Source organism: Hakea prostrata, chromosome 1 (assembly GCF_041222555.1).
Source record: "Hakea prostrata isolate BN-2017 chromosome 1, UWA_Hpros_2, whole genome shotgun sequence".
Classification (NCBI taxonomy): Eukaryota; Viridiplantae; Streptophyta; class Magnoliopsida; order Proteales; family Proteaceae; genus Hakea; species Hakea prostrata.
The window spans coordinates 35,801,869-35,813,498 of record NC_142600.1 but is presented as its reverse complement, the minus strand read 5'-3'; the positions used below and the strand labels follow the sequence as shown (position 1 = coordinate 35,813,498).

Below are 11,630 nucleotides of genomic sequence, written 5' to 3'. Positions count from 1 at the left end.
GTCTGACCCCTGCAGTAAAGAACTGTTTTCCATTTTTAAGTCAACAAACCATAGATCCAACGGAGCTATAAAATAGACAAGCCATCTGGGAGGCTGAATGGTGGCCTCAAGAGGTCGGTTTTTGTCTTAACCGAATTATAATAAAGGGCAATGGAACCTCTTCAAAAGACAATAGCATTCAGCAATGCCCTTTTTATCACCATTTAACAAAGTGAAAAAAAATAAGGAACTCTTTAAGAAATCATGAAGAATACCTAGCAGCAATACTTCAAAACCAAAACAGCAAGCAACATAAAAATGCCAACAATATTTTAAACATAGAGTTCCAACTATTATAACTTCCTACTAGTTCTGATGAAATTGTGATGATGGCAGAAACTGGTCTCAAACAGTCAAATAGAAGACCTCTATATTATACAGTATCATCCAATTTAACCATAGCCTTTGACAAAGGAATCAACTTCCTGAAAACTACTTCAGCTTCAATGGATTCTTCTAGTTTTCACCAAACTTGGTAGAAGAATACTTTCATGCTTGGTTAACTTATAATAAATAATAGAGTTTTTTACATGCCACCCACTAATGGGGGTGAAACTTTGGGCTCCCCACTATAGTGGCTTAAATTACATAGTATCCACTTGCTAAATACAAGTTACCCACTGTTAGGCTTTTAATCTAAATTTTGTTAAGTGAGGTGTGAAATGACCATAATGCCCTCTAGGTTTAAAATAATATAACTACCTCCATTTAATACCCTCCCATACCCAATCCTTAGGTTCTACACCTCACTAGAAACTGCCCACCACTGCCGCCAGAAACCACCCCACCCCCTCCCCCCGGCGACTACTGCCCCCACCTTCCCAATGAACTTAGACTTGACCTTCAGCTTTCGGAGTGACTCCGGTTCGGGTCCCCCAAAAATAGGTAGGATTGGAGATCGGCTAGCTCCAACCTCCTCCTTTCCCTTCTTTGAATTGGGAAACCTCGACTTGTCACTCTCGACTTCCCGAACAGTCCCTCTTCTCGACTGCTACTTTTGGCTCCGCTGGTCGTCCTTTAATGAAACTGAAGAGATGTCCTTGAGAGATCAATCTCTCAATGTCGGCCTTCAGGTGCCTGCAATCATTGGTGTAATGCCTGTAATCTTTGTAAAAACAGTAATACCTTTCCATGTTACGCTCTCCAGGTTTGGATATGACCTTCGGTGGCCATTTCAAAATATCTTGTCTCTTGATGATATTCAGAATCTCTAACCGAGGAGTATTCAATGGTGTGTACTCGCTTTGATCGGGAGAACGCTGCCTCCACGCTGAACGGGGCTTTCTGGCTCGATCATGATTGGGTTGCTTAGGCTTCTGTATTTTTTCAGGAGCCTTCTATTCTTTGGGGGAGCCCTTCATGTCCCCTTCACTTGCATCCGGAATCTCCATCACTTCCCTTGCTTTTGACACCTTTGCACCAGTTCAGCATAAGTGGTTGGCATGTCTTGAAATAAAAACTCCAAGAGTCTCTGGTTTGTGAGTCCAGTGAATAAAGCAATTTCAGCCACCTGTTCATCCAGATTCTCAATTTCCATAGTAACTTTGTTGAATCTTTTCAGGTACTCCCGAATTGATTCGTTCTTCCCTTGCTTTATGGTAAATAAAGTCTCCTCCATCTTTTTGATCTAGATTCCACTCTGGAAACGACCAATAAACTTTCGTGCCAATTCCTCGAAATTGACAATTGTTCCCGAAGGAAGATTTGAAAACCACTTATGTGCTACACCGGTCAAAGATTAACCGAACACGCTACAAAGGATTTCATCGAATTACCAGCCACAGCCATAGTCTGCTGATAATAATTGATATGGGCGATGGGATCTCCCGAACCGTCGAACGAAGAGAAATTTGGGAGCCGAAAATTGTGAGTAAACACAAATCCACCTATTGCCTCGACGAAAGGGGTCTTTCTGATGACCGAGTAGATATCATCGGCCATCTTCCCTCGGGAAAGCAATCCCATCCTTTGATTAATATCTACACGCTCCTAACCAATGTGGACCGAACATCCCCCACCAGTTCGATAGCTCTCATGACCCAAATGTTTTGAGGTTGGCGAGTGAGTTTGTACCCCTCTGCCCAATCTCGTTACTGGACGGGTTCGGCTTGATTGCGATCGTTCATGCCGACCATTCATTCTGGGTTATTCCTTAGTTCTTTGTTCTTTGTCTCACTCTTGGGAATTCCCTCGCAAGTTCGGACCATAATTCTGACCGCCTACCAGTTGCCTATCTCCCTATGGGGAATGCCTTCGCAGCAACAGTATGAGCGTCTCTACTTCTCCTGCACACCTTCTGGCTTCTTGATGATCAGGAGCCTGAGGAGCCACCACCTGTCTAACCAGCGTACGAAGCGTCTGGTTCATATCAAAAACTGGAGTTGCATTTGATCCAACTGCTATTGGAGAGGATTCGGAGGATTTAGTTGATCATTACCTCCTTGTCCTCCATCTTCTCGTACTTCACGACCACGACTTCCTTCGGGGATATCTTCTGGATCGTTCCCACCAGGAAGTTGAACGTCAGCTTCTCGTTGAGCCTCCGCAGCTGCTGCTGACCTGGTAACCATGACTTTCTAAAGTCTTTCCCACAAACGGTGCAAAATGATGTGTCCAAAATCTGCTTAGCCCTTAGATCACTTGAAGATGACCTACAAAACAATTTTCAGATATGGCCCGACCGTGGGGGTCGGGAATCCACCTCCGATGGCTAAGTCAGTTAATGAACTGATCACAAAGGCTCTGACTAGTTGCAGAGCTAAAGTATAAATACGATATTGTGAATACGATTCAGATACCTTCTTTGTACGTAGGTTCTGACTTATATAGGGTTTACCTTTTAATCCTATTCGTTGAACTCGTATGTGCCTTCTTATGGTGTCCGTCAGATCTTGATAGTTATACCTGTTAGTGGGGTAGTGGACAACTTCCCTTGATTGCACGATCTAGATGCTACAGGCGTGGCTGTTATTCGAGTTGGCATGATCGTCCACTTTAGTGAGTGTGATAACCGTCTCTTTGACGGGTTATCCATCCCGAAAATCTCGGACTCGTGCTTGCCTGTTGATCGTGTAAGGTTTCTTCGTTAGCACGCCATCTTAGAACTTAGTTCGCCCAGAACTAACTTGGTCGGTTTGCCCCCGATTGGGGTTGAGGGTTGAACCTAGGAAAGACCCGGTTCAACGATATTTTTCCCATATTAGGTCCATAATCACATCTCTGGCCCAACATGCTCTATGTCAGCCCATTTTCGAACTTGAGAATTTGAACGGACATCTTGATGTGTAAAATTGCATGTTTCGTACCCAAAACTCCAAATATTTGCTTAAATCTTGGAAGGTCCTAAAATCTTCAAAAACAACATAAAACCAAAGGTAGCTCTACTCTAAATGTGTAAAATGCATGATTTATGCCCTAAGATTTCACGCATAAATGTGCTCATCAGAATTCCCCCACACTTAGACTAAGCTTGTCCTCAAGCAAGAATAAAAAAATGACAAATGCAGGAAAGACAATTATTGCAACAAAATAAAATCTTATGGAAATAGGGTCACCAAGCATGCTCCATTCCATGATATCTACCATCACCTAATTGGTGATGGGAAAAATAGGACTGGGGTGCAATCCTCGCTTCCAACAAAGAAACACAATTTCTGTTTCGACTAAACTTTGGTAGGTGGTTAGCGAATGCACCCAACAAGTCAATTCAAACATTTTCGATTGAAATACAGATGAGATCAGAAATGCCATCGTTGGGGCAAACGATGCAATAGCTTCGGTTAGAGCACAGCCCACATCAAGTAATTAAATAAAGAACAACAGTATGTAACCATCCTACAACTTTACATGATTTACGTGTTTAAACAATACATTATAGTACATAAAATAATAAGAATATGTGAATACTTAAAGAGATGACACATCAAGCAACCAAGCACAAGTGCACTGTTTCCTTACCAGATCGATGTCGAAAACCTTCTATATAAGTTGGTTTCATGCAAACTAGTACTCTAGCAAGTCACATTAGGTCCTATTAATATGTTCATACACTTACATTTAAGATTTAGAATCAATTTAGCCAAATCAAACTTCAAAATAAAGTCATGAAGAGGGCCAATTGGTTGAGCCAATCGGTTGAGCCAATCCATTGGGGCAACCAATCACCAGGTCTCTCTTGCAAATTTATATCTGAAAATCACATTGTCAATCCCCCATATTTAATGAGTTTTGGGGTGATCCCAGGTATAAGTCACATATCTGAAACACCAACTAAACACTCCAAACAAGAAAACTTAAGAAACCCTAGTTCTAGATCAGATTTTAAAGCAAGGAATCCTTCTTTGGAAGAATACATTGTTAGAACAGATACAAAACCTATTTCTCTTGTGTGACATGATTGGGATTGATGAAAACAATGGTGTTCCCAACCAAAGTAGAATTCCAGCAAAAGTTTCCCTCAAAATAACTCCCTAGAATAATGAATTAATAAAAAAAGAAAAGAAGAAAAGAAGGGAATTAGTTTTCTTACCTTCGAGATTCAAAACCTAATGAAGTCACATGGTTTTCTCCACAAAAAGTGTTGTCTCTTGCTTCCACGTGCTCTCTAACTTCTTTCAAGTCTCTCAACCATTTGAGAATATAATAATGACGAAAATCAAGGTTTAAAACCATAAATAGGGGTTTTGGAAGTGAAAATCCCGATATGGTTCCAACCGACCAACTAGTACTTTGCGGTATAAGGGTGTTTTGCCGCCCAAGTTAGTCCAAAACATTGGTACAAGCCTACGGAGCATTTTAAAGGCTCTTAACTGGGTTAAGGCATCTCCCAACTCTGTCACTCGTGGGCTAAAAATCCACTTGCCCAAACCATTAGGATTCTTGTTGGATCTTCTTCTAGTTCCTGACAAAGTGGTAGACCACCATCTTTGTCATCTAGATCTATGGGTTTTGGTTCCAAACCAATGTTTTCAAGTTGGATGGCCTACAATTTCGTCGCACTGGATCCTCCGGGTTCTTGGACTTGCAACTAGGGTTTTGGGTTAGGATCCTAGGGGTTATCACACTTTAGGACTTTCGATTAGTAAGTAGGGGCATATGGGGAGCAATTTCCCTTTTATTTACACGCATTTGAGCTGGTCAATGTGCTATCGATCAGCTCTATCACCATTAGTTGTTTTTTTTTTTGGTAAATGCTCTATTACCATTAGTTAGTTGGCCTATTGTCAACTCTTGGTTTCGTCCCTAAATCCTTAACCATAATCCAACTATTTTGGTTCTTTTTTCCCGATGCTCTAGACTTCCATGGGCCATTCCCTGTGTAGAGTATGTGGTTCAATTTCAGTTATGCTTAGCCCATTTTACCTTTGACAAGTAAATATATATAGTTCTAAAAACTACCATCCACTCTTACCTAGTTGTGACCATCATTAATTGCATTTCGCGGAAGCTTGTTATCCACCTTCTCATACCATCCGAGTCAAGAGTTCTTCCTTATCTCTTCTTCATGCAAGGCAGCTTCTAGAGAACTCTCTTTTTCTATTTCCATGAGTTGGGCCTCCATGACCGGGTTGTCCATCTGAATGGCCCATAACATATTAATACATACCCTTCTAGCCTCCAGTCCTTTGATGCAACATTAACTTAGAATCTTAGGGGATATCACAAAAATTGGATTCCATTAAGGCCAAACCCAAAAAATCTTTTCTGTAGGCTCAACTTTGGCAATTTAGAAGGCTTTAGTCCAATTACCAACCTAAGGGGATGGCCATGCTCTTCCTATCCCCTACATATGTGGTTATTTGGAATAATTCCATTCCTATTTGGGTTCGCATATACTCTCTTGGGTTTTACTAATTTCCCAACTACCCTATGATATTCCATATCAAAACATATAATTGGGGCAGCAGGAACATGGCTCAACAGGATCCGTTACCCATATGGAGAGGAAATTTTCCAACTTGCAAGGTTAGATTCATAACACACGTTCTTCATATAAGAATAGAATCATTTTTTGAGAGAAAGAAGATCTAAATTCCTGCATGCTTGATGATAAAGAGAATATGGATTAACATGAACCGGTTTGGTCGGTCCCAACCTAAACCAGTTTGTTTGGCTCAATTTACCGACCATGTTAAAGTCAGTTTACAAATAGCAATACGGAAAATCCAGACTACTTATTCTATTGAACTTCTAAGTCAAGGAATATGTATTTGAGAAAAGCTCTACAACTAGAGTCCGTATTGAAGTCCGAACAAAGTATAAGTTCGAGACGAAGTCAAATACCAAAACCTTATAAAAGGACAGGTAATCGTAAGGAGAAGACACACAGGATAGAACTATCACTACTCTAAACTTTATTGTTCATTGCTTTCTTGTCTTCCTTAATTGGAGAGATTCCTAACTAGAACGTCGGAGGTGACACTTGACCTCCCCGGTCGAGCTCATTCTTGCGGGTTCATCCGGTTGAAAAGACGAACAAAATTGCGTAGCAACACTTGAAATTTTCCTAAAAAATATGATTTTGGTTTTAAATTGAGCGTGTGTCATGAATCCATGTGGGTTGAAAAAATCCTACCCATGTGAGTAGAGGGTCCAAAATCAATTTTGTGCATGACATACATGATATAGAAGGAAGCAATTCAAATATTGACTTGAATCTTACAAGAACTCCTTCAACAACTAATTGTGTCTCCTACAACTATGGAGGCTAGCTAACATGATAAAATGAAACAACTAATTCAAATATTATTTGGATTCAAATTCACCTCCAACAGCTAAAAGTATCTACTACAACTGTTGAAGGCTAGCTTAAAAAATTAACTTGAACTGAGATTGAGTCCTTGCTTTACAAAAGAAATGACTTGGATAGAAATTTATTGATATAATCACTCGTTTCTTTGGATTCTATTAATAGCTCATTGATTAATTTCCTTTGCTTCTTTTGTCCCAAGAGGATCTTATCATATAATCATGTTTTATAGCCTTTCATACTAGTAGTTGATACTCTTTAGATGATGGTGGTGAATTTAAATTCAAATTAACATCTTAAGCTAGCCACTATATTTGTGATAGATACTCTTAGATGTTAGAGGTGAATATAATTAATATTTGAAGCTGTCCTCCATAGTGGTGATAGATACTCTTCGCTGTTCAAGGTGAATTTAATTTCAATTACTAATTGAATTTTCTTTCTTTTATCATGTTGGCTAGCCTCCCATAAGTGGTACTAGATGCATTTAGCTGTTGAATGAGATTTGATAAGATTCAAATCAAAATCTTAATTTGGTACCAAAGGAGCCTATATGCATGGAACCTGAATGTGGTACTTTAAAAATGAGTTGCCCATCCAACGGACGGATGTACCGGACGAATGAGAGGCTTGGACAGAGAGGATCCGAATTCCTGAAGGATTCCTTTGGGGGTGAAGCTTCATCCACCTTCACAAAAGTTGGTATCCATTATAATCCGTGCAAGATTTGAGTCTCAAAGATGTAAAATATTAAAAACTTTTATGGGATCAATTTTGTGAGTATTATTCTCCAAACTGAATTCAACAACCACATCAAAAGTGGAGGCTCCGCTGATCCCTTCCCAACAAATTATCGTTTGCCTCGTACAGCTTGGCACCAGGTCCGCCTTACATACGCAACCACAGCTCTTTTTTTTTTTATATATATATATATATATATATATATATATATATATCTCCATATATATATATCTTTTTTTTTTTTTTTTTTCTCCTTGTATTGTTTCTCTGTTATATGAGGTTTTGAGGGTTTAAAATTTTAGTGTTCCTATGTCTTTTGCACTAAAGGTGATGGGTATTCTATGTTGGGCTCTACTCAGTCTAATTTCTGTAATTCCTGGCGAGGCTGCTGGGCATGTACCCTTGTCTCATGCCAAGAAGGTGGGCGTAGAGGCAGGCAAGGATCTTGTAACTGAATTGCCAGGCCAACCTAAGGTGGAGTTCAACCATTATGCAGGTTATGTTACAGTAAATGAAACCAATCAGAGAGCTCTCTTCTACTGGTTCTATGAAGCCTCAAGTAACCCTGAAGTAAAACCATTGGTGCTGTGGCTTAATGGAGGTAACAAGACGTATCTCTCCTTAATTAGTAGTTTTCAAATTCCTTATGATTTTGAAAGCTAATGGAGGAAATATCGTGATAACCTCATTTTTCGATCCATAGCCTTCTTTCGTCGCAGGTTGAAGTTTTCCTGATTCTCCTTTACATTGTCATATTGTTTTAGCTTTCTTTACAATATTCCAACATTCTACACTCTATGTTCTCTGACAAGGTAAAAATCATGTCTCAGGTCCAGGGTGCTCTTCCGTAGGATACGGAGCTACAGAAGAGATTGGTCCTTTCCTTGTTGATAAAGATGGAAAAGGGCTGAAATTCAACCCATACTCATGGAATAAAGGTTTTGAAATCATTAACTTCTCTGTATACCTGTATACACTTAAAACGGCATTAACTGAATTGCTCCTTGTGTTCCTGTTGTTCCAGAAGCCAACATGTTATTCTTGGAATCTCCAGTTGGTGTTGGCTTTTCATACTCGAATACAAGCACTGATTATGGTATTCTTGGTGATACCTTTACAGGTGAGTTACTTTGATGCCTACCTAGTTCTATCTTGAGATCTTTACAGATAGAGAATAATTGATCTTCTAATTGGTCTTTACTTGTTTAGCAAAGGATACGTATACCTTCTTGCACAGATGGTTCAACAAATTCCCGATGTATAGAAACCATAGTTTTTACATTGCAGGGGAGAGCTATGCAGGTACATAAACATAGCCAGCTGCTTCGTAACCCTTCAGGCTATTATCATTTTTATGTTTCTATCATGACTTACATGTACCTGATGAACAGGAAGATACGTTCCAGAGCTGGCTGAACTTGTATATGATATGAACAAGGATCCTTCTCTACGTATAAACCTGAAGGGTTTCTTGGTAATGATCACTACTAGATAATATAAAAATCCCTCATAGTATGTGCTATAAAGTCTTACTAGTTGAGATTTTCTGTGAAAATTATAGTTGGGTAATCCTGAGACAACGAATGATGATGATTGGAGAGGTATGGTGGATTATGGATGGAGCCATGCTGTGATATCAGATGAAACTTACAAAGTTATCAAGGAAAACTGCAATTTTTCCTCAGATCATACATGGGATAACGATACTTGCAGCGACGCTGTGAGTGAGTTTCTTAATCAATATAAAGGGATTGATATGTATAGCCTTTATACCTCTCTCTGTAGCACCAACAACTCAGCTAGCTCAGATAATGGATCAATGCAAGTTTTGTTCAACCGCAAGTCTAAGATGGTCAGCTCATTTTCTTTTCCTTGCTAGTTCTTGTAAAAAATTGTTTCTTCTCTAATCTGGCAACAAAAATTTTCCCAGTTGCCAAGAATCATGGGTGGTTATGACCCCTGCCTTGACAATTATGCAAAGACTTTCTACAACAGACCCGAAGTCCAGAAGGCCCTCCATGTCAGTGATGGTTTTCAGCTCAAGAACTGGAGCATCTGCAAGTATGCCTCTCTTTCTCCATAATCTTAGCTTAAAATTATTGGCTTTTCATGCAAGAAGAGAGGAGAGTTTACGGTTGTTCGGTAGAACTGTTCAACCTAAATCCATGGATAGAGTAGAGGCTGCGGTACATTTCTTTTCTTTGGGAATTGGTAGCTTTATATTAGGGGGGGAGGACTATTACATATAACATACAAAGAATTGGCCATGAGTTCTTCACTAAGAGGTGCCACGTGTTACCAACTAAGCAAACCTTTTTGTACACCTTTATTTGTACATATCTGAGAGAGTTTGGGATTGTTAGAATTCTTAGCATTTGAACTTCGAATTGTATTTGAGTGTGTGCACTAGCTTTCTCACAGATGGATTAGGGTTAGAAATTCATGTTTGATGCAACTCTGGCTGAGGTTGTCTAGTACATATAAAACTCCTCATGCAATATGGATTAGTTGGCATGGGTCGAAGTACGACTCTTGTTGGTTCACTAGCAGTATCTAGCTCTTAAATAGGAGTCTGGATCATATCTCCACTAGGGGAACGCTTCTCTTTCAGGATTAAAGTTCACATGGGCCCACACAATATGTGTGACAAAAAAGCGTCAAGTGAGCTGAGCTAGACTGCTTGATTGGATGTGTTAAAACAAATTCTTTAACATATCATTAACTATACTAGTCGAATATTCTAGTACTCATACATTAAAGATGCCTTTCTAACACTTTGTGGTTTTACTTTGGATGTAGTATGACAATATTTTCCGAATGGTCGGAGTCAATACCTTCCACCATACCTATATACAAGAAACTAATCGCAGCAGTCTCGGGATATGGGTCTACAGGTAGGGAACTATGAAGAAGGAGATCTACAAACCAGCAGAACCCTTGATATTATAGGTGTAGTAGCTTTTCTTTTGGACCTTATGGCTCATGAGTTCATATTTCTTTCTTTTTGTTTAGTGGAGACACGGATGGAAGAGTTCCTGTTTTGTCCACAAGATATAGCTTGAGTGCTTTAAAACTACCTATCACTACAACATGGAGATACTGGTATCAACAGAAGCAGGTAATCTAGACATATTCATCTTACTAACGGAATGAGTCTCCTTTCTCCCGTAGATAATTTGAAAAGAAGACTAGTAGTTATGTGGGCTGTTATGAATCCAGGTGATCGGGTGGTTCCAAGAGTACAAGGGACTCACATTCGCAACATTTAGAGGAGCTGGACATGCGGTGCCCAATTTCAAACCTAGCGAGTCTCTGGCTCTCTTTGCAACCTTTCTTGCTGGAGAATCTCTACCATCGAAACCATAAATATTGTCAAAGGATTTTAACTATTTTAATTTTCGGAACATGGAAAATGATTTGGTTGTAGATCTGCCGGCTATCACCCATCAGACGGTTAAGGATACCAATTGTCTTTAATGTTTTCTGTTTTTTTGGTAGAAAGTTGTGTTTAGCATTAGTTCTTGTGTTTCTCTTCCTCTTTCTCCTTGTTTTTTCTTTGTGTGGGGGGGGGGGGTTGGGGGTTGTAATTGATTCTTTTATTTTTCAATGTATAAATACTCTTGTAATTCACATTACATTCATATTGGATTTAGAATCACTACATGGTATCAATTGTTGTTTCGGGCTTGTGTGGGGGTTCAAATTGGTTCTTGTTTTTCTTAATGTATAAATACTCTTGTACTTCACATTACATTCAAATTGGATATTAGAATCACTACATGGTATCAATTGTTGTTCGGGCCTGTGTGAGCTTGTGCCCTTTTTTCTCTTTCTAGGTTAGTGGCTTTTATGCCTCTTTGGCTTCCTTCATTCCGCCCTTTGTACGGGCTCCTCCACCTCCGTCTTCTTGGGTGTCTTCGAACTTTGGAAGTGGACTACCAATTAGTTGAATGCAATGAATTTCCTTGTGTGGAAAGCATAGTTTCTCCCATTGAGGAAAGTGCAGTTTCTCCTGTTTCTTAAAGGTTATGATTTGATCGGGTATGCTAAATATTCTTTCCCACAACCATCCTCTGATTCTATTCTTTAAGTTGATGCATCC

General features: G+C 39.5%; 1 protein-coding gene across 1 annotated transcript; it reads left to right on the top strand.

The window, feature by feature from the left end:
* Positions 1-7,837: 7,837 nt before the first annotated feature.
* On the top strand, positions 7,838-10,894 carry LOC149028857 (serine carboxypeptidase-like 31). Its single transcript, XM_089149326.1, is given in 11 exon segments — positions 7,838-8,129; positions 8,359-8,466; positions 8,553-8,648; positions 8,738-8,830; positions 8,920-9,002; positions 9,090-9,380; positions 9,459-9,589; positions 10,328-10,398; positions 10,401-10,422; positions 10,541-10,646; positions 10,748-10,894. Coding segments are annotated over 11 exon segments (1,440 nt in total).
* Positions 10,895-11,630: the final 736 nt, after the last annotated feature.